General features: G+C 44.8%; 1 protein-coding gene across 1 annotated transcript in view; it reads left to right on the top strand.

The window, feature by feature from the left end:
* MACROD2 (mono-ADP ribosylhydrolase 2) overlaps positions 1-23,610 on the top strand; it is an 899,313-nt gene extending 875,703 nt beyond the window's left edge. The window contains exons 17-18 of the mRNA XM_086626501.1: positions 13,193-13,276; positions 23,549-23,610. Of these exons, the coding sequence (XP_086482627.1) occupies positions 13,193-13,276; positions 23,549-23,610 (146 nt within the window). The remainder of the gene's footprint in view (positions 1-13,192; positions 13,277-23,548) is intronic.
* The last annotated feature ends 209 nt before the right edge of the window (positions 23,611-23,819 follow it).

Below are 23,819 nucleotides of genomic sequence, written 5' to 3'. Positions count from 1 at the left end.
AACCTCTGGGAGATGCCACAAGACAGGGCACGAAGTGGAGACTTTCTCTCTCCTCCTCTTTCAAATGTACCTCAAGCATGGGGAGGCTTAGGTAAGGTTTTGTTTTATACAGCTGTTGCATTTTTGCAAGACCATATTCCTTGAACAAACCTAAAACCTGTGGCTATCGTGTAAATGCGAGCTAGTCTCCATCGTGCAAATTCCTCGTCAACTTGTACTGCACAACACTCAAATCCAAGTTAGCTTTGGAAAATACTCCCCAACTTCAGCAGGATTTATCAGGCTGAGGATCAGTAGTACTCTGTGTTTAAGACCCTCATAACATTTTCAATCATGGCTCGGCAGTGTCACAGATATTCAGCATAAACTGAAACAACCTGTTAAGACACCAGGCTTATTTCTCCCCCCGCACCCCAAATAATCTCTACACCTGAGAACTGAAAGGCCACAGACTTTTAACTTAAAGCACATCTCATGTAAGGACCTCTTTTAGGTACTTACACCAGAATAGGAGGGTAGCTAAGTAGGGAAGATATTTATCTAGATTTGCTATGAACTATAAGCCCTTAGGCAAAGACCACCTATTTTCTATGTTACAAGCCCTCCTCTTATAGGATCTGCAGTATTTAAAGTAGATTCTATGTGAAAAGAGCCATGCAAGGTGTTTATTTTATTTCCTTGCTTTCCTTATATGCATAAGAAACGTCCTGTGCACAGTTGTAAAAAGCAGTTGATTGAGTCTCCTCAGACTGTCAGATTGATGTTTTTTAGTGCACTGAAATGCAGTAAAAGAATGGAAACTATAAAACAATATAACGTGACTTGTGCAGACCTTTAAGCCTAGTCAGGAAATCAAGAGATATATATGTATATTTAAAGAAACTCAGTAGACCTTGTTTTTAAGATTGTGAAATTTGCTATTGACAGGGCTGAACATAAACATGGTTCAAGGCCAGTGACTTAATTCTAGGTGACACCACTCCTAATCCTTTATGGCTGAATCCTTCAGTTTTATCTGTGACGCTGGAAAAATGTCTGTCAAGGCTGAAGTCACTTGCACCAGGGGATTAGCGATTTTTGCATTCTTTTGAAAGCTTCAGTAGTTCCCATGAAAGTAACAGACACCGAGACATTTCTGGAGACTGCGGGCAGTGGTGATCCTTACACCGGCGTACAAATTCTTGCAGACCTGGACCATAGTGCACATCCGTAGTCTCTAATTCTGACTCTTCGATTGTGTGCTGGTGAAAGCTCTGTGTAGTCCTCCAGCTGTGGGTACGCAAGGGGAGGAGAAGAGGGGACATGTTGCTGCTGGGTGGAACCACTGTATCAATTTCTTTTTTTTTTTTTATGAGCCCTCTTATGAAAAGGCTTTGGGCATCTGCAAGTTCATGAGCTAAGAAGCTCTTTATTATGAATAAATCATAAAACGTAGTCCAAATCCAGCAATCTGGAGGAGTTTAGCTTGAGGAAATTCTTTTAATGTGTGAGTGTCATCCCCCTTTAGCAGGACAAAAGTCTGCTGCTATCAACTGCTAATACAATTATTCTCTTCTGGCTTAATTGATAGAGGTCTTGACTTTGGTGCTAAGATCCCAAGTATAAGCCTTTATGTTTTCTGGCACCCCATTGCAGGGGGATGGCATTACGGAAAGGCTGAGTACCGCAGTGTGCCAGCCTGGGTTTCAGTATTTTTATATGGCATGTGGCATTTCTGAGTATCCCACAGCACAGGCAGCTGTATTCTGGCTGACCTTCAGGACACCTCGTTGTAAGGAAGCCTTGTTAGCCGTCCATTATTAAGAGGATTTCGGGAGACGTTGTAGGCTTGCTCAATAGCTTCAAGGAAGATTTTAGTGATCTTGTTAGACTCAAGAGTCTGCCAGTTTTCGTGATAGACACTGGTTTTATTAGCAGTTCTGTGAATTCTGTTGTGGAAAAAGAAGGCGAAAGCCATGTTGTTAGTTGTAATGTCACTGAGCTTTCTAAGCATGGGTTAGAGAGGTGATGTCATCCCTCATGCAGTGAGAACTGGCATTGAACTTTTAGTTCGCGTTTAGGATCCTAAATAAGTGGCCTGATTTTCAGAAATGCTGAGCACATCCCAAACACCTTATGAAGGGAGACCCTTTGAAGGCAGCTGGCTGCTGGGCGCTTGGAGCTTTTGAAAATCAGGATCTAAACTCTGTTTTAAATTGCTCCTAATGTTAGTCACCTATTTTTGAAAAAAAAAAAATTACCTGTGTCTGCTGGCATCTAGAACAACCTCTGTGTTAAAAGAGCGTTTGATGGAGAGAGGGGATTCGATCTCCAGTGCTAAAGGGAAAAATCCTGGTCTTTTTGAAAACATGTTCTCTGATAAGAAAGAGGGGTGACTTACTGAGGCAAAACTGAAAGTTTTCTTCCCCTTCTCCCCTTTTTTTCTTAAAGACTTTTGTTCAGACTGTGTGTTATGTGGTTTCTATTTTTGGCCTCCAGTTTGTGTTTGGTGCTTTGTGATATAACAGGACTTTGAGGAATCTTCACTGATTTGGAGTGTAGGCAAGATGGTTGAGGAAAAACTGTGCCTAAGCTTTCCAAATGAGTTGCTCCAATTTTTACCCAATGTAGCAGTAATGGTCTAGTCATAAGCCAGCCTTGATCTAGCTTCCTATTTGAATTTACTTTCTTTTGATACAAATAATTCTCTGATATGTGTGAAACCTAGAGTAAATTTCTGCCCTCTTGTCCTCCTGCTTATAAAGTTGTCAGAGTGACCAGTAACAGCAGGATGGACCTCTTCAAACAGTGGAAACAAGCTTATATAAGAGCAGGTGTTATGAGGAATAAAGCTGTTTGGAAGGCAAAAAAAACAACCAGTACTTGACTCCTCCGCCTAGACTGAGCTGCAAATCTGGTTTTCACTGGACCTGAGCGTCAGCTTTGGTAGATATCAGACTTGATGAACCTGACTGAGGACTTCTCCAGAGTGATTTACTTTGACTCTAAAGCACATTTCCGGCTTTTGGCTTGCCTGTGACTAGCGAGTCCTTGTGTAGGGTCCTGAAGAAGAAAAGCTGTCTCTCCTAAGTGTCCTGCAATCAGAAAGCTGTTCTTCGATGTGTTTGCTACCTATTTTTTTAGGTAAGTTGCAAGAAACAAAGCGACCTTCCTCTTGTAGTTATCACACTCCCCCACTGTGCTCAGGATCTTCTTTCAGGCTTTTTCCCAGACTACAAACTGGACCCATCTCCATAGCTAGAGTCTAAGTCAGGGCAGCACGGGAGCGAGACTCACTAAAATCAAGAAAAGGGAGGAGGGGGAAAGGGAGAAACAGAAAGAAAAACCCACCATCTGAAGAAAAAAATCCCCAAATGTTATGTTACAGGAGAAAGAGAAACAAATGTTCAGCTTAAAGCAAATAAGCCAGATCCCTGTTTTACAAAGCTGAGGTCAGCTCTGGAGCTGTTTGGAGGGGGGAGGATTATGGTTGTTAGTATTCTTTGCATTATGTTATCTAAATGTAAATTCCTGCCTCTGATGTAACATCCTAGTTAGACCCTAGAATTTATGAACCAAACAAAGGATGAAATGTGAAAAAGTTGAGAAGAAAAAGCTGCAGCTCTGTCTTTGTGTAATCCTTACCGAGAGCTGATATAAATGGAAGACAAATCAAAGGCAACAATAGCGCCGCACATTTTATCTCACACCCTGTGATGCATATTAGTGTTGTTTCCCATTGTGAACCAGAAAGAACATTTACAATTTTAGAAAACACTGCATAATGGCTCTCCGCAAGGAAGAGAAGCAAGCGTACGCCTGCCAGTACTGACACTTGCTTTTTGCTGGCCTGCAAAATTGCTTTTCTGGATGCTCTGTTGTGGGCAAAATTTTCCTACCCCACGCTGTCGATTTTGAATTTGCCCTTAAAATTTTCTCCAAGAAAATAGAGCAAATAAAACTCACTGATTTGGTAATCTAAATCCAGTTTTTAGCCTTGCCAGGAAATACCAGCCAAACCAATCATCCTGTGGTGATACACTCCTAAGGTGCAGGTGATAACACCCGGGCTGGTGGATGAATTTTTGCTAAAAGTAATCCCCAGGAGTCATCTTTTCCGTTGTGCTTTTCAGCGTTTTGGAAATACTCCTGGCTTCGTGGGAGGAAGTGTGTGCCAGGAGGACCAGTGGGTGTTAAACAACCAGCTGTGCTATCGTTTTCTGGCTCTGCACCTCCCTCCCTCCCCAAAATGTCAGTGGTAAAAGCTGGCTTTTGAGACATGCCACTGAAATGTGTGGAGATGGCCACCACGGAGCTGAAGCACCCGTGGTAGTAGCTTAGGTTTTTCTTTTAGACTTGACTTGCTTTGGGAGTAGGTGGCATGTGATTCCCTGTGGCAGGGCTGTGATTTGGGGATTTTTGGTCCTCTCATGGCTTATTTCTATGTGCTCTGAGTTCAGAGGAGGATGTGGTTACTGCCTGCTGGCATAGGGCAGCCGGAGGTTTGACTGCCTCTTGGTCTGATGTAGTTGTGGAATTTCCTGGGGAAACATCTTACCGCACATCATCGTTGTAAAATTTTGCTCTTATGTTCATCCAGTTATCAGTAGAAATTAAAATGGCATCCACCTTTAGGAGGTAATATAGCACTTGCAATATGTTTGCTTTCCCTCCCATTCCTTTGAGGCTGGCTGGCGCTGGCTCACTCACTGCTCTAGGGGAGGATGCCAGGCTTTCATCGAAGAAACGGGGGCAGCCATCAGCATTAATGACATCCTCTGACAGCGAAAGCCGCGCGAAGCTCCAGCAGCCAGATTTCAGCGGTGGCTTCTCTCCACGAGGCGCTTCCCCAGCAGAATGGGGAGCGTCGCCTTGGGTAACGCATCCAGCACCGCCGTCTATCGCTCTGCTTTTCCCTTCTTTACAAAGGGAAAGCAACCCCCAGCCATTTATTTATGAAAAATTGCATACTGCCCTTGAACGTAAATATATACCCGCAGGTGCGCCTGTGTGTGTGTTTTACTTAAACATCTGTTATATTTTGATGAGTCACCATCCAAGTCCGCAACAACTGCCCTGAGAACTGGAACAAGTGAGGGGCTCAGTAGCAAAATTAGTCCTTTATAGCAGATTTGTGTTTATCGCCATACAGTTAAAGCTGGCTGTAAAATTTTGGCTATGAAGGAGTCAGAGCAGAGCTCAGTTTGAAAAAAAAAAAAAGAAAAGAAAAGAAAAGAAAAAAAGGTACATTTCTTTAATTGCTTTTGAAAAGTGATCGTTATTGAACATGTGTCTCGGTTGGGGAAAAGTATGATAAGTATCATCTGTAAGGTCTTTGTTATTGAGTGCTGCCAATTACCACTTCTTTTCAAGCAAATGGGTTTCATGTTATGTTCAGCTCGGTTTTAGGAAGCTAACAGGTTTCTAAAAATTAAAAGAGAGTGCTCGGTCAGGACGTGCTGAGCCTTTAGAAATGCAAATACTCTTTCCAAAGAGCAAGACGTTTCAGCGAGGTGTGTCGTATACTCTACCTCTGGTTATTCAAGTTTTTATTGAGGTTTGGGTTTTTGATGTTTGGGGTTTTATCATTAATTTTTATTTTTCATGCTGGCTGTTGTATCTTTATATCACAAAATGTTTCGAAATAGCAGCGTACCTGTAAGGTTACATCTGTTAGCAGAACTCTGTTGAACTTCGTGCGCTTCTCCTTGCTGTGAATATTCTGTTTTATTTTAAGCTGCAAAATTTAGGTTTGAGTCTCTGGATAAATAACAGGGAAGAGTGTGTCTCCCACACTGTATATTGTTACTGCCTTTCAGGTAGATCCATACACCCTCTTTATTTACCCTTCTGCTGCTGTTCCCTACTACTTTGAAGCTCATTCTTTATATACTTGGCAATAGTCTCCTTGAAAAGGAATTGAACAGAATGTTTTCCAAGGCTGCTCTTTGACTCAGCAGTAATCTTCTTCAGAAGCAGCAACCCCAGAAATAAATGGTTGCAGCCATAAGGGAGACAGCCCCACCTGTACGTTACCAGAAACTCAGGCCAAGCCTCCTCCTGCCCTGTGCGGCTGGCACGCTTTTTCACCCCATCATCCTCTCTGCTGTAGCCAAGAAGCGGGGACTTCGTAAAAGATTTTGGGGCAATTTGCTACTTGTGTCTTCTCAGGTTCTTACCCTCTCCTTCCCCACCATTTCCTTATGATTTCTTCTGTAAGTATTGTTTCTATTCGCTCCCAGCACCCACTTAGTTCTCGTGCAGCTGCTCAGGACTGGCAGTTTCTTCTCTTTGGAGTTTCTTTCCCTTTTCTGAAACAAATAGAGTGGCGTTCTGACAAATCTGGCCTACTTAGGAGATCCAGGACCTCTTTGCTTTTACAGTCTATTGCTTTGCTGCGGTTGCCTCAAGATCATTTGAAATGCTCGGAAAATATGGTGCATGCAAGATTGAAATGGAATAGAGGCACAGTATGTGCTGATGGAAAATCCAGCGGCAGCATGAGCTATTAAATTGTTCGTGATGGAGGGGAAAGCCAGGCCTATTAAAGCCATTGGGCTCCCAGATCGGTTCTTCAAAATTAAGGACCGAGTCCTCACTGCAAATTAGTGGTGCAAAGAGGAATTAAACTTTCTGTACGAGGACAGCTGGAGACAGGCCAGCTGCATGGTGATGAGCATGGTGAGTGTGCGGAGAAAATAATGTTGTGAAGGGGAGTGGAGGTGCAGATATCGTTGTGGCAGCCAGCAGTAGTTCAGCAGTCTTGCTTCCATGGCCAAGAATTAGAAGAACCATTTCTGAATGCCCAGTGTCATTCCCCCCGGTGAAAGCTGAGCTATAGGAGTCCTGGAGACTTCCTGCTGCTTCCACAAAAGGGTCTTCCAGTGCTGTAATTCCTCACAACTCTGCAGCTGTTTGGGAGCAGGAAGGAACTAAACCAAATCACTTATGAGTTTTGTAAACTGTTGAAGGTGGCAGGGAGAGTGACAAGAATGGGAAAGAAAGGTAAGTAGTTGTGCCATTTCTATCTATTCAGAAAACCTTTGCTTTTCATAATACCGCTGAGCATCGTATCTGCCTCATTTGTTGGCAGGGAAATGAAGCACGAGGGCTTTGGGAGCCCTTCGGGACAGGTGATCCACTGGTTTGAATACAACCAGGCAACCTCCTAGTTGTGTTAACAGCCAGTGATTGAGGAATTCGGTGAAAGCTTTTGGGTGCTCCTTTTCAGATATTCCCTGCTGCAGGCTGGTTCTCTGAGGAGAGGTTCCTCACAAGGAGCGTCTGGAGAACAGCGACGTGGCCTCTTACACAGCTAAGGCTTTGTCCGAATAAAAAAAAAACCTCAAAAAGACCTTGCCTTAAAACGATATGCCCTTGTATTCATCAAGAGCCTGCTGTGTGCAGGTTTATCCTGTTGTTACAGAGAGACAAAAGATGCAAAGAGCTCCTGACGAGAATGAGCAATTTTAGAGACGCCCAATTTGTATGAGTCTTATGGACCGTATTGCTGAGAGACAATCCTCACTGCGCTCCCATTCCCACCTTTAGGGAAAGGGAGGCATAATGAGATTTACTAAAAGTATGTTTAATAAAGGGCTGGAAGGGTATGGGGATAAGCGGATCTTAGACACTTTAAAATCGCATTAAAAAAAATTACGGTTCAGCTTGAGCTGGAAAAAACAGTGGCTGGAAGCAGTGCGGTGCCGTTAGGTACAGTTGCGTGCACAAACACAGAGAGCTGACGTGGTGCACGCTACACTGGAGGGGCAGGGAGCCTCATTTCACCAGGTTCCTCTGGGAGACAAAGCCAAAATGCCAAAAGGGAGGGGAAACACTCCTCTTAACGACGCAGGAGCTGCAACACAAATCCTGACAGCCCACGCGTGACGTTAAGAGCTGATGCTCAGCACCTTCAAAAGCCCAGCAAAGGCAGTGTGCTGGCCAGCACGCCCTCCTCTGAAATCTGCCACCTCGAGTTTTCATCTCCCTGGTGCCTAACTGCTAGCGGGGGTTTTTTGATGGAGGTAGTGTATTCCCACTTTAACAGATGGAGCCGTTTGTTGTTAACGAAGCCGCGCTGAATAGCGAGAGGCACCTTTGCAGCAGTTCCATTCCCACAGACTCGGTGCCGTCGTGCGCGACCCGTGCGTTGCAGAAGGATGGTAAAGGGGAAAACTGCCGATGACTTGACATAACGGAGTACGGACAGACCACAACTGCTGCGTTTGTTTGAAAGCCCCAAGAGCAGCAAGTTGGGTGGTTTTGCATGTAGAGCCGTACAAGAAGACAGCATAAATCTTTTATGTGGTGGAACCTGGTCTAGTTAAAAGGGTCAGTCATGCCAGCTGGAAGTGTCGAACAGGAGTCAAACTGAACCCTTGTATCACAGACAGCTTCCGTTCCTAAGTGAAGCAGCATTTATAATGCTCCTAAAGCAGTAAACAAAGTACATGAAGGTTTGACAGACACATTAGTAAAGAGCTGCGGTGAAACGACTGGGAAGAAGGAAAAACTAGCTCTGGCTATTTGCAGAGCAAGAAAAATGGAACTGGGTCTGACAGATAAGACAATGCAGCTCTGGGTCAGAAGAGCTTTGTCTGTCTTTTTTGCTGCTGCAGATGAAAAATGGTACCTTCAGATTTTAACAGAGAAATTTGGCTTTTAACGAGCCTCCATCTCTCAGAGTCTCCCAATTAGGGGAAGCATATTTACAGCTAAAGTAAAAATAATAAATTTTATTCAGTGGGGATGGATCAGGGAAATCTGGATCGTGCAGAATAGCTTCAATATGGTTTTCATACTGCATAATGACAGAGGTGATTTCTTCCAGGTGTATATATATGACTAGAAGCAACTCCTCTACAAATAATTTACAAATAATGCATTTCCCCTGATTGCAAATTGTCCACAGGCAGGATAGTATTTTTATTGAAATCCCTGTGGCGTCACCCAAAATTGCTGGGCAGACATGTTATGGGAGTAATGACCTTGCCATCTTACCTGTAGAAATAGAAGTAGTTGTCTAGACTGTTGTGTTATTGGCAATCCTTTTCTTCCTCAAATATTCAGAATGATCCTCGGGCCAGGATTTCCCACTTAGTTGCAAAGACTTCTAAAATTGAGGAGTTTTGAAGATTTAAGTTAACTTGGTGTTGCCTGATTGCACTGACAGAACTCATTCATGCATGAAATGAATAGGCGTCCCTGCCCATGACAGGGAGGTTGGATTAGATGATCTCTAAGGTCCCTTCCAGCCTATGCCATTCTATGATTCTATGAAATCTGTTTGTCTTAAAGCTAGTCTATGACCTTATAACAAGCTAGAAACTAATAGCAGAAATCCAGATTCCTGATTTGGGATCCGTCTGACACTCTTAACCCAAACCCTGTGTGAGGACTCTGCCAAGGCTGGTCTCGAAGGCCGGGCTCTGCCAAGAGAGCCTGGTCTCCCAGGTGCCCGCGATAGTCAGCAAAGAGAAATAAACTCCCTTACGGTGGGTGGCTCAGAGCAGAAACCCAGTTCAAGCACCTTCCAGGAATGATTCATCGATTCTAGCGAGACTACGTTGGGATTTTGCTTTGAATCACCTGGGAAAGGAGCCTGCCTCTCTCTCCTGATTACACTGGTGCTCTTCAGTACACAGCAAAGCCCTGCTGACGATCAGGTAAAAAATGAGTTTTATAGATTATGCTGTGTTATAGCTTCTAAGCCTGCTTCATTGCCTGCTTTTATCTCTTGAAATAGATGAAAACCTCCTGCAAAGGGAGGAGGAAGGTTACACTTTTTACTTATTGGAGTTTATTAGGGGTGTGGAGAATAGATGTCTGACCTCTGTACTCAGGCACTTTTAAAATTGATGCTACTGTACCAACATCTTCATGTTAATCTCGTGAATCACACGTGAATCTGAAACTGCGTTTCTCCAGAAAAAGAAGAGTGTATTAGCTGTAACCACATGGAACTATTGACAGATTGTGACTGCCAAGGACAAAAAAAGATGAAAGAACAGTACAGAGATTTCTACCTTCCTGGTATGTATTTGTCTTACATGTTTTGAAAGGCTGGGAGCCATCCTTGCTCGTGTCAGAAGCCCGTTGTCACTTAGTGCTGGGCTGGTTGTGTAACCAGCCTGCAAAGGGTGGAGGTAACGAGCTCTGTCAGGAGCGCAATTGGAAATGGTAATTGAAATTGAAAGTGGTGTCTCCCAGGTCCCCTCCCTTTCGATAACTCTCGACTCCCGCCCGGAGACCCGAAATGCCTCGCTTGTTTGTGCTCTAACCTGAAGCAATCAAAACAAGGGGGTGAGGGGAGGCCTGTAGAATAAATTGGTTGTCAAGGTGGTTCTGGTATTGATCGAGTTCTGCTGTTTATGTGAAATGGGCTCATTTCTGTGTGGCGCTCGGTTTTACTGCACGGCGGGGAAAAAGCTTTTTGGATAATACCCTTTCCACTTGCATGGCAGTAGAGCGAATGCTCCTGTCCCCCACCCACCGTAATAGCAAGGGAATAAATAAAGATTTATGTTAACTGAATTCGAAAGTCTTCCCAAAAATTTGACAATATAACGTGCAAGCCTCCTCCCAAGGTTTGCGGTGGTGCTCGGCTTTGTTAAGGTTTAAAATATCTTCTGCCTTCTTTGTCCCTGAATGTTGTTTCCCACTATCATCTTCTTGCTGACAATATCCAACAATCAACATATGCTACAAAAAAAAACCACCACAATACAGCCATAATCCTCTCCTAGAGAGGATAGGGAATCAGCTGAGAAAATACAGAACACAACGTTTATGGCCCTAAATCTCTCAAAAAATATTTTTTGCAAATTTGCTGCTGTTGTTACTCTTTCCAGCTTCTCTCTAGGGCTGCCCACCCTGAGAGGTGAACCTGCAGCTTTTGGTATTGAGGGCCCTTGCTTCAGCATTCGTCCCTGCGACAGCAGCCCTAATTAGCACATGTTCATACACGTGCACGTGCACATACACACGCATACGCCCAAAATGTCCTATCTTTAATTCAGCTCTGTCTTTACCTAGTACTGTGCCCATAATCCTTTGCACCTGTCAACCTCATGAGAGATTTCTGAAACTGAAAGGAAGAAACCTTTTGGCAACGTGGTGAAGCCAGGCATACCGGCTAGCTAATGGGACATCTCAGATAGGCCCTTTAGGTGCCTTTAGGAGCTGATGACAGCGGAGCGAGTAGGTATCTCCAGCTGTTAGAGAAACTGGGAGCCAAGACATAACCTATTGTAGTGTATCTGCTTTGTTTGGTTAATAGATGGTGTTTTAGAGGCGGCAAAGTCACACTCAGAGGCATCAGCTGCCGGTCGGAGTTTGTTGGAATTTAGTGAGGATCCTGAATCCCTACAACAGACATCCGAGCATCTCGGTGGGAAAGGCTGCGTCCGCTGCAGGCGATGCTCATGGTGCGAGGGTTGGTGTTCTAAAATACGGCTTTTTCTAGAGCTGCTTCCTCCAGCTAATTGAAATATAGCACAACCCAAATTTCAGTGTATCTTCCTTGATTAATTAGTGCTTTCGTAGTCACCCAAATTTCATGATGATTTTGCTAGAGTAAGCCAGGCAGGGCTTTTGAACGTACTTTCTCAGCCTTGCACTTGACAAGCTCCTGGCATATGCGTGCGCTTCCGTGATGGGGTCACCTGGGTTTATCTTGTGCGTGAGTGAAAAAGACATGGGCAGCACTGGGAAAGTGTAGGCCCCTTGGTGTATAAGAAACCTCAGGAGAAAACCACGCTCGGTCTCCTGAATTCCCTGGAGAAGCGTCAGGAATTCGATGTGCCCACAAAGGGGCCATCTCAGGCATTCGCTGACATGCAGAGTTCCCCATCACAGATGTTTACAGACATTTTGGTTGTTTCTACGGGGAAATGATTTACAGCAGTGCAGAAGAGGTGGAGCTGGTGATACAACCATCCACTGAAGGATTTCTGCAGTAGAAGTAAGAGCTATCAAAATGATGGGTGATATCTCCTTCACTGTAAATTCATCCATCATACTTTTCACCTATGCTCGCTGAAATGCCCAATTGAGCTTTCAAACAAAAAACCTATTTTTTGTTGGTTTCTGTATTTGCTAGGTCCTTGTTTTAGCTTTTTGATGCTTGGTAGGACTATAGATGGTGTGCTGGAAGTTGCCAGTGAGAACAGTGTTGCTGACATAGCAACCATAGAGGAGACTAAAATCTTCATGACAATGTATTGCCTTGCAGATATGATTAGAAGGAAAACTAGCTGAGAACTTCTGTGGTAGATACATGTTTATGGACAAAATAGCTGTAGTGCACTGAAGTGCATTAAAAAACTCCTACTCTAGACTTCCACAGATAGGGGAGGGAAGTGTTTGTGGGACTGTGAACCTTTAATCTCTGATACTGAAGAGGTAAATGATTTCAGCTTAAGAGTAAACCGTTTTTGAGCTTTGAGTAAACCGTCCTTGCTACACTTTGCTGTCTCGTAATAACCACCCAAAGTCTGGATCGCTTAGCAACCAATAGCCCAACATCCTGTAGTTCAACCACAGGATGGGTACAACAAGCTTTATAGCGGCCACAAAAGTAGAGAATCTAGTGTGATGGGAAGTAACTAAAAATTGGCTTCTCAGCACTCTAAGTGGCAGGATATTAGGAGAACTGTGTATGAAACAGCAAAATCACTTTTTTTTCTCCATTTCAAATATTGTTAGGAGATTGAATCTAAGCTTCCAGACAAACCTGAGGCAGAAGAGATAAAAATGTCGTCTTACAGCAATAAAATGCATTTTCCTAAATTCAAATTCTAGTTTGTGTCTGACTACTCAGTATATTTGAACTCTCACTGTATCTATTTTTATTCTGCTAGCTAGAGAAACTTCATAAGCATGATTAGGTCCCCATCCTATATTGCATTTTATGAGCAGAAGGGATTCTTCATAAAGTGAGAAAAGAACGGTGGGGAGGCAGAAGCGTGCACCATGATGTGGTTTTAACAATCCCAGTTAGAAAAGAGTGCAGATCACTACAAATACTCAAGCAATTCTTTTCAAACCATGTTCCTCTCCCTATATCCTCTGCCCTTTTCTCTAATGGCTGCCACTTCACAGCAGTAAGAACATGCCAGAAGAAAAACAGGCATATGGAGTCTGAGAATGATACGTTAATCGGATATTGATTTAAGTGTTGATTTTTCTCCTTCTTTGGCTTGTCTTACAGGCGTGCAAGGGAAGGAGGAAACTTTTGTGGAGCCTATGAAAGTTGACCTCGCGTGTGAAGCAGCAGACGTTTCAAATAAGGATGGTATGTTGTTCTATTATTGTAACTGTCCTGAAGTGGATACGTAGTGTGCCTTTCTGGGGTTCGTTTGTACACTTCCCCCAAAAAAGAGGAGTTATAATTATGATGTCTTCAACTGAATCTTCTTGGGAGTTTACAAAATCTCTACTGTCTTGAAGTTTGTTGGAAGTACCTTTCAGTGCCATAGCCCTGCTTTTCTAGTTGACTGGGTTTATGTGTTCAATTGGTATGTTCCATCCTTTTGACTACTCACCTTCTAATTAAACAATATTTTAGGTCTGCTGTGATTTTGATCTGGATAGTAAATTGGCAAAAATATGCGTGGTCTCACACAGGAGTCAGAATATAGTATTTTGAAAATACCTGTGCTAGTGCCTGAATCCATCATGGGGCAAATGTGGGCTGTATAATCACTCTGAACTTGTTTGTTGGCCTCCGTGTAGTTTGGAGCTGATTTCCCTTCTTCCTCCTCCTCCAGAGTCCCTGCATAGCTCAGTCTGGTAGCAGATGGAACTTCTCTCCCTAGAACATTTACTGTTGATAAAACTGTCACGATTTGGTGACCCAACAGCAGCTGTGGTCAGGTTTGTGGACATTATCAATCCAAATCTCCAGACTTGGAAATGAAGTTTTTTTGTTACCGACCTCAGTGAGCAGATGACCCAGCTGTCGTCTGGAAAAGTCCTGGCAAGGGCTCAGTACCAGGATGCTGCACCAGCTCTGCAATGCCTAATGTATTCATAAACAACAAAAAAAGAGGCTTTGTGGGCTATTCCTGTGTGTAAAGAAATACTGGATGGAATGAGAGTCCTGGTGCTTAGGTTTTGGTGAGGCAAACCCTTTATCGCTCCTCTAGATAGGCTCTTATAGCTTAACAGAGCTACATAAGGGGCTTTCTTGGTTTTTACCCAAAAGGCCCTCTTTACTGCTCCAAAAGGCAGTGTTTTGGAAGTGAGGTTCCAGTCCATGTTTTATTATCATGAAGTGGACCCCTCTCTGTAGCAAAAGTTGATTTTTTGTTTCCTACTTTAACCTCTTCAGCATTGACATAGTATAAATTCAAGGCATCTCAAAGACAAAACAATTCTATTCTTTTGGATACTAGCTACACAAAGAATCTAACGGTGATTTCCTTTGTCCGATGTCAGATCGTGCTGCAGCGTTTGAATCGGTGGTGGGTTTAGATACTGGCCTGTAGGGAAGTTTTTGCAAGAATAGGAAAAGAAAGCACGCATAATGGATTTTCTTTTTTTAAAAAATACAAGAGGTAATGCAATTACAAGTGTGCAGAATAAAGCCAAACCAGCCTCTCTTCTCATCCCCTGAACGGACCAACTGAAAACTTGTAGTCATGTTAAAATGACTGCGACCTTCCTTCTTCTTCCACCTGCGACCAGGTGGAAGATCTGCTTATCATGGTTGCAGAGCTGTGGGAGGAAGTAGAAAGGCTGAGAAGTATCAAGGAGCCTGAGAAAGAGAAAGATCAGAGGTGTCGGGCACTGCCTGACCTGAAGCAAAAACAAAAACAGGAAGACCCAGAAAAGGCAACCCAAAACAAAGGGCGTTCTGATTCCTTACCCCACACAGCAGAAGACAGTAAGTCAGAGGTGAGCCACGAATGGAAAGAAGTCTGTGCTTGGGGCAACACGCGACCCCTCCACTCCTTGCCTACCTCAGCTCCCCAGGTGCCCCTGCACAACAGGTATGAGGCTCTGGAGGTGGAAGGCCCATCGGTGGATGGTGAAGCTGAGGGATCATCTGCACTGGAGGTGTCACCAGGGTCAGAGAGGACTACTTGTTGTATCAAGACCATCTCCACAGGGAAGAAAAGAAGGGTAGTAGTTATAGGCGACTCCCATCTGAAGGGGACGGGAGGTCCAATATGCCAGGCTGACCCTGCTCTGAGGGAAGTCTGCTGCCTCCCTGGAGCCTGGGTTAAAGACGTCGCTAGGAAACTTCCTAGCCTGGTACGGTCCATGGACTACTATCCTTTACTGCTGTTCCATGTGGGTGGAAATGAAACTGAAACATGGAGTCCGCAGTCGATCAAGAGGGATTTCAGGACCCTGGGACAGGTGGTAAGAGGATCTGGGGCACAGGTAATCTTTTCGTCCATCCTTCTAATTGTGAGCAATGACACTGGAAGAAGCAAGTGCATTCAGTCGATTAATAATTAGCTCCGCAGCTGGTGTCATCGCCACAATTTTGGCTTTTTTGATAATAGCATGGGCCACTTGGCACCAGGCCTACTGGCACCAGACAGGACTTGCCTTTCTCAGAGGGCAACGAGGGTCTTAGCGCAACAGCTAGTAGGGCTCGTTGACAGGGCTTTAAACTAGACTCGAAGCGGGAGGGGGGTAATATCAAGAATGATAAAGATATGCTGGAAGTACCTGAAGAACAGAAGAAAGGAATTCCAGCCCCTCCAGCCAGGAAGTCAGGTTCATCTGGGGTCCAACTTAAATGCCTTTATGCTAATGTGCGCAGCACGGGAAATAAGCAAGAGGAGTTAGAAGTGTGTGCGCACCTCTTGGAGTATGATCTTATTGGCATCACGGAGACATGGTGAGATGAATACTATGACTGGAGTGTCAGAATAGAGGGTACAGGCTTTTTAGGAAGGATAGGCATGGGAGAAGAGGAGGAGGGGTTACCCTCTATGTCAAAGACCAGCTGGAGTGCATGGAGCTGCACCTGGGGATGGATGAGGTCCCAGCTGGGAGTTTATGGGTTAGGATTAAAGGGAGAGCCGGGACAGGAGACATAGTAGTAGAGGTCTGCTACAGACCACTTGTCCAGGAGGACTGGGTGGATGAGGCCCTCTACAGACAGATAGGAGCTGCCTCACGTTCACAAGCCCTGGTCCTCATAGGAGACTTCAACCACCCCGATATCTGTTGCAAGGACAACGCAGCAGGGCATAAGCAATCTAGGAGGTTCCTGGAATGCATGGATGACAACTTCCTTCTCCAAGTGGTAGAGGAACCAGCGAGGAGAGGTGCTTTGCTGGACCTTGTTCTCACCAACAAAGAAGGGCTGGTGGGAACGTGACGCTCAAGGACAGCCTTGGCTGCAGTGATCATGAAATGGTGGAATTCAAGATTCTTAGGGAAGCAAGGAGGGTGCACAGCAAGCTCACTACCCTGGATTTCAGGAGACCAGACTTCGGCCTCTTCAGGGATCTCCTCAGTAGAGTACAATGGGATGAAGCCCTGGAGGGAAGAGGGGCCCAGGAAAGCTGGTTAATTTTCAAGGATCACCTCCTCCAAGCTCAGGAGCGGTGCATCCCAACAAAAAGAAAGTCAGGTAGGAACACCAGGAGGCCTGCATGGATGAACAAGGAGCTCCTGGACCAACTAAGGCACAAAAAGAAGACCTACAGAGGGTGGAAACAAGAACAGGTAGCCTGGGAAGAATACCGAGCGATTGTCCGAGCAACCAGAGATCAGGTTAGGAAAGCTAAAGCCCTGATAGAGTTAAATCTGGCCAGGGACATCAAGGGCAACAAGAAGAACTTCTATAGATATGTCAGTGATAAAAAGAGATCTAGGGAAAATGTAGGCCCTCTCCAGAAGAAAACGAGGGACCTGGCTATCCAGGATATGGAGAAGGCTGAGGTTCTCAATGACTTCTTTGCCTCAGTCTTCACTGGCAAGAGCTCCAGCTACACAGCCCAAGTCACAGAAGGCAAAGGCAGGGACTGTGAGAATGAAGAACCGCCCACTGTAGGAGAAGATCAGGTCCGAGACCATCTTAAGAACCTGAAGGTGGACAAGTCCATGGGACCAGACGAGGTGCATCCGCGGGTCCTGAGGGAACTGGCAGATGAAGTTGCTAAGCCACTATCCATCATATTTCAGAAGTCATGGCAATCTGGTGAAGTTGCCACTGACTGGAAAAGGGGAAACATAGTCCCCATTTTTAAAAAGGGGTAAAAAGAAGGCCCAGAGAACTACAGGCCAGTCAGTCTCACCTCTGTGCCCGGCAAGATCATGGAGCAGATCCTCCTGGCGACTATGCTGAGGCACATAGAAAACAAGGAGGTGATTGGTGACAGCCAACATGGCTTCACTAAGGGCAAATCCTGCCTGACTAATTTGGTGGCCTTCTATGATGAGGTTACAGCATTGATGGATAGGGGAAGAGCAACTGACATCGTCTACCTGGACTTACCCAAAGCATTTGATACTGTCCCACACGACATCCTTGTCTCTAAACTGGAAAGACATGGTTTTGATGGATGGACCACTCGGTGGATAAGGAATTGGCTGGAGGGTTGCTCTCAAAGAGTTGTGGTCAACGGTTCAATGTCCACATGGAGGCCAGTGATGAGGTGCTCCGAGGGCTGGAGCACCTCTGCTATGAAGACAGGCTGAGAGAGTTGGGGCTGTTCAGCCTGGAGAAGAGAAGGCTCTGGGGTGATCTTATTGCAGCCTTCCAGTACCTAAAGGGGGCCTACAGGAAACCTGGAGAGGGACTTTTTACAAGGGTGTGTAGTGATAGGACAAGGGGCAATGGATTTAAACTGAAAGAGGGCAGATTTAGGTTAGATATAAGAAAGAAATTCTTTACATTGAGGGTGGTGAGGTACTGGAACAGGTTGACCAGAGAAGTTGTGGATGCGCCATCCCTGGAGGTGTTCAAGGCCAGGTTGGATGAGGCTTTGGGTAACCTGGTGTAGTGGAGGATTTCCCTGCCCATGGCAGGGGGGTTGGAACCAGATGATCTTTGAGGTCCCTTCCAACCCTAACCATTCTATGAATGTGCGCTGGCAGCCCAGAAAGCCAACCGTATCCTGGGCTGCATCCAAAACAGTGTGGGCAGCAGGTCGAGGGAGGTGATTCTGCCCCTCTACTCAGCTCTCGTGAGACCCCACCTGGAATACTGTGTTCAGCTCTGGAGTCCCCAGCACAAGAAGGACATTGAGCTGCTGGAGTGGGTCCAGAGGAGGGGCACGAAGATGATCCGAGGGCTGGAACACCTCTCCTGTGAAGACAGCCTGAGAGAGTTGGGGCTGTTCAGCCTGGAGAAGAGAAGGCTCCGGGGTGATCTTATAGCAGCTTTTCAGTACTTAAAGGGGGCCTACAGGAAAGCTGGAGAGAGACTTTTTACAAGGGCGTGTAGTGATAGGACACAAGGGGCAATGGCTTTGAACTGAAAGAGGGGAGATTTTAAATAGATATAAGGAAGAAATTTTTTACATTGAGGGTGGTGAGGCACTGGAACAGGTTGCCTACAGAAGTTGTAGATGCCCCATCCCTGTAAGTGTTCAAGGCCAGGTTGGATGAGGCTTTGGGCAACCTGGTGTAGTGGAGGGTTTCCCTGCCCGTGGCAGGGGATTTGGAACTAGATGATCTTTGAGGTCCCTTCCAACCCAAACCATTCTGTGATTCTATTAAATATTTGAATTTCGGATCCCTGGAATGGTCTGGGCTACTTAGTGAAAACAAATCCAAATTTACTTAAAGAATATCTTAAGGGATTTCTCACTGGAAAGAAAAGTGATCATATAGCTCTTGTAACGTGTGCCGTAGCGCAGCACAGCTGGATCTGCTGACAGCTTCTGAAATGGCAATCACGATAGGTTTCTTTGTTTCAAATCTTGCTTATCTGGTAAGGTCTTCTACATATAACTCATCTTTTAACATCCTTTTCTGTGAACTTTCTAAGTTATGTGCAAGGACAGGAAGAGGGTGTTTGCTAAAGCTGCAGGAAAGTACTGTGCTGTTCAGGGAAATATTCATTTCTCTACAGCTTAAGTTGCTATTGGGATCGTGTTACAGGGTAGTTTTTCTGGTGGACGTACAGTACATGTTTAAAAAAATCAGAACAGCGGAAGGCTCAAACTCTCCATACTCTGTTTTATCTGAAGGGTTAAGTTTTGCTGGAAAAAAAAAAAAAAAAAACCAAAAAATTTTAAATGTAGCAGGTACTAGTCGAGATTGGAAAAAAAAAAAAAAAAAAAAGAAAAAAGGTTCCCTTTGACAGTAATTTTTATGTAAATTGCCTATTTTGCCTCTGGTCCCCTTCCTTCCACCCAGGAGAGCTCATCGCTTCACAGCTGAAAGCACAAGCATATATCATCAGGTACCCCTTGGCAGCCCGGCTCTTGTGTTTTAATTTCATGTACCATGTCACACTGAAAAGCGCTTTAGAACCACAGAGAGTTCAGACAGCTTAGGTGGATCTCAATATTGGTTCATCTAGTGGGCAGGGCTGTAATAGCGATGTATTTCAGAAGTGACTATTAATTGAAATCAGGGCGTGATTCTCCATCAGGAAAGCTGTCAGAGGCTACCAGAGTGAAGACTCTTGGATATAAATTTTACATAACCAGGACAGATTTGCTGATTAGTATTTTTAAATGATGACAAAGCCCACCTTTGTTGATTGGTTTCCTAGATGGTGTTTTCCTCCCGGTAGCCTTTTTTTATTGTTCTTGTTTGGTTGGCTGTTTTTTTTTATGCCACTAAAGTTTTAAAGATCACTAAGGTAGACGTTAGTTTCCAGCTGGTATTAGATGGATCAAACTCATCGTTCCTTTCATAATGGAGTTACTCATTCACCTTTTTTATTTCAAGCCTGTGGAAAGCTGCATCCTCACTAGCTGACACAATAGGAGAAAAGAAAAAGATGACGGCAGTGTCAAACCTGAAATTTCCCATTCTTTTTGTAAACTCATGCAGGCTGATGAATGCGCCATCAGCAACATGACCTTCATGTGACTCACCAAAGCAATTTAAAAGCAAGATCTCAACAGCTAACACCCTCATAAAATCAAAAAATGGTTTGGGTTGAAAAGGACCGTAAAGACCATCTAGTTCCAACCTCTCTGCCATGGGCAGGGACACTTTCCACTAGACCAGGTTGTTCAAAGCCTCATCCAACCTGGCCTTGAACGCTTCTAGGGATGGTGCATCCACAACTTCTGTAGGCAACCTGTTCCAGTGACTCACCACCCTCAGAGTGAAGTTGTTCTTCCTTATATCTATTCAAAATCTCCCCTCTTTCAGTTTAAAGCCATTGCCCCTTGTCCTATCACTACACACCCTTGTAAAAAGTCTCTCTCCAGCTTTCTTGTAGGTCTCCTTTAGGTACTGGAAGGCTACTAGAAGATCTCCCTGGAGCCTTTTCTTCTCCAGGCTGAACAGCCCCAGCTTTCTCAGCCTGTCTTCAGAGAGGTGCTCCAGCCCTCGGATCATCTTCGTGGCCCTCCTCTGGACTCGCTCCGACAGCTCCATGTCCTTCTTATGTTGGGGACTCCAGAGCTGAGTGCAGTACTGCAGGTGGGGTCTCACAGGAGCAGAGTAGAGGGGCAGAATCACCTCCCTCGACCTGCTGGCCACGCTTCTTTGGATGGTTTGTATGGATTCAAAATAGATGGTTTTCTTTCCTAGGCATTCTGGAGTTATAGCTGAGTGTGCTACAGCCAAGTTATGTAGATGCAAAGGGAAAAGGGAACATTGTTTAGGAAGCAGCTGAAGTAGGTTATGTTTGCAAGTAAGAGTCTGACTGAGCTCCTATTTAAATGAAGACAGTAATATTTTGCTTTCATCTGCCATCCAGGTCCCTGGGTGGGGAGATGCACTCGCTCTCTCACAGACAACTCTAACTTGGTTTTCCAGTCTCCCATTTGCCTGTCTTCTCTACTTAGATGCTACGCCATGACTCCTGGCTAGCTGACCTTTAAGCACGTAGCTTTCTTGCAGGGGTGAGGCGGGATGCCTTGCTGCCAATGCACATCCCTCGGGTCAGTAGCAACAGCAGCGCTTTGACAGATGTGAATCGCATGCTGGGTTATTTCTTCTCCTCTTGCGGGGAACACGCTTGCTTTTGGAGCAAAATCCTCCCTTGTCATAACTTGAGAGCTACTAAGCAGCTCACAGATTGAGAGAGGAGCTGCGGACCGGTCCTCTCTGGCAGGTCAAAATTTAAGGGAAATTTTGCCAGGGAGGGTGCAGAGGAATGTCCATTTGCATTGTGCTGAAACGTCCATTTCTGGCATAAAAAGCCTCATGGGAAGCTGCAGAAGAAGGAGGAGCAGGTAAAACTGAATTTAGGACATGCACAGCCTCCGTGAACTTCAGGTGCTTTGCTGAGCTGCTGGCTGTTGCAGCGTATTACAGGAGGTGCAGAAAGACCACTAACATAAGTTAGCAGTTTAACACCTTTAAAAACATTGTTCAGCGGGGAGAAGGCCAGTCTTGGCTTGCGATGAGGTCAGGTGTAGTGTCGTTGTGACACTAACTCGTGCTGGGAGGCAGCGAGGGCTGTGAGTCACATCTCCGCCGTACCCGGTGGCAGCTCTTCCATCTGCTCTTGCAGTAGGTGCTTCGCTGCCGTGTTATTTTCCAGCTAAATATAGAGGATTGTGTAGGTGGCCTCTTAGTGACATCTGTTGTTGGGGTTCACCCAGTGGTCTGCAGAAGCTTATCCTTCAATTAGACCTTCCTGCCCCTACCGACGTCAATGCAAAGACACAAGCCGAGTCACAAACACAGAGGAAAAAGCTCATAGCAAAGCTCGCTGGTGCCTTAGCGCTTGTGAGCTGTGTCCCTGCTGTGGCGTGCGTGGTGGATGCTTTCAGCGCCGGCGATGCAGGATGCCTTCTGCCATTTCCACTGCAGAACAGTGGGACTCGGTGGTTCGTCTTGCTTCCTTGCTGGCAGGGGGCTTCCAGGTCCCATGCCTCTGCCGGGGCTCCCCTATACTTTCACGTTGCCCTGAAAGCGTTCCTGGGCGGTTTGCAGTTCGCCCTCCTCTATGTGATGTGCTATCCGCATGATGGATGGGGGTCAACTGCTCCTAAAAAAAGGAAGGTGAAGGAGATGTATTCATCTGGGATGATGATGGAGCCTAACCTCAAGTTTCAAATCAAGCTTTATGTTTGCAGGAGATGTTGAACATCTGCAGAACATGAGTGAAGCCTCATGGTATGTTCAGAAAAGCCAGCCAGTGTGACTGGCTGGCATAACAAGGCTGAGAAAGGCTGCTGTTGTCAGTGCTCAGAAGCCTTCCCTTAATGATTTTTTTATTAAGCATCCTGTCTTTGCTATGCAAATGTGCATAAAGAACACAACATCACTAAATGCGATCCGCATCAGAGCTCCGTAATCAGGAGCGGATACTTTTCTTATTATTCATTGCATACATCCAGGAAGCCATTATGGTATCTCTTCTGCATATGGATGATGAATAATTTACAAATAATTCATCACAACCCCAACAGGTGTATTGACATGATATTGACTCAGAAAGAGATCATACTGCCTGGCTGGAAGTAGCATAGTTATTGATTTTTGGTTGTTGCAGGCTTTTTTTCCCTCATATTCCCTTAGTTTCCAAATCTCCCATTCAGGTTTGAGGTTTTTCCCTGTCAGCCATGTCAAATTACCCGTAATCTGCAGTTGATACCACAACATAAAGCCAAGGCTAAAGGAAGAAAAAAAAAATTCTTAATATAAATTACTTCATTCAAATTCGTTGCAGAACAAATACTAAATACCAATCTTAAAAAATGTACATGCTGAAGTAAATCTTTTGTATTTAGCCTAGATAGGACCAATCACACATACCATGGTTTAGATGACATTTTTGACAAAGGTCATGCTGAAATGAGCTTAAGGCTTCTATTTAAATCCTCATTGTCATTTTAAATGAAAAAATAAGGTTCGTTTTGTAAATGGATAGTACATGAGCAAACTAGTATGTGTAGTTTTGTGATGTTGCCCCTGAATCCTCTCCTAGGCTCCAGCAATTTGCAGTTCAAGGACACCTGGAGGCAGCAGCAGCATCTCTGTAACTGGAGATGGATCCGCATTCAGCCCACACAGCTCAGCCCTGAGTCCTGCCAGGGACTTTGTCAGAAGCCTGCGGATATTCAAATCACAGGGTTGAGACCATGTAGCCTAGTGAAACTGAATCACCCTTTTCCTGTGGCCTACAGAGACAGAGAAGGGTCCTTAAGCTCGAGCTGTACACCTCGACTGGGTGCCAAACTCAACATGGATGGACGTGGACCAAAGGGAAAATCTAGATCTAGAGGCTTGCGTTTGTAGCGATTCTGAAACCTACCCGCTGGCAGGACTGCTTGTCGGGGTTTCCGTGGAACCGCAGGTTAGGATGGCTGGCCTAAGAGACCCTTTTTCAGATTTACAGCGTAGGATTTTTCATGCAATAAATGTCTCCTTGGGGTTAGAAGCGGTTATTACGCGACGTGATAAACTTAACAAGTATCACAAAAAGAATTTGATGACTCTCTTGTTTTGTTTTCAGCTGAAATGAGTAGTCAAGTTGAAAGTATAAATGATCCTATGGAAACAGACCGGGAAGCTTAAGTAACAGGTAAGATCTTTATGGCTATTTTTTGCCCCTCATTGCCCATTCAGTTTCTATTTGAAAATGACCTTAATTAAAGTTAGGGGAAAAAAAAAAAAAAAAAAGGAAGACAGAATACAAAGGAAAAGAAATTGTCTGATATGGCCCATATTACATCAAAAAATAAGAATATCCAATAGGCTTGATTTGTCAAATAAATATTATAGTA

The sequence above is a fragment of the Tauraco erythrolophus genome, chromosome 2 (assembly GCF_009769465.1).
Source record: "Tauraco erythrolophus isolate bTauEry1 chromosome 2, bTauEry1.pri, whole genome shotgun sequence".
Classification (NCBI taxonomy): domain Eukaryota; kingdom Metazoa; phylum Chordata; class Aves; order Musophagiformes; family Musophagidae; genus Tauraco; species Tauraco erythrolophus.
Note: the sequence above shows the minus strand (reverse complement) of the source record. Positions and strands in the feature narration are given on the sequence as shown.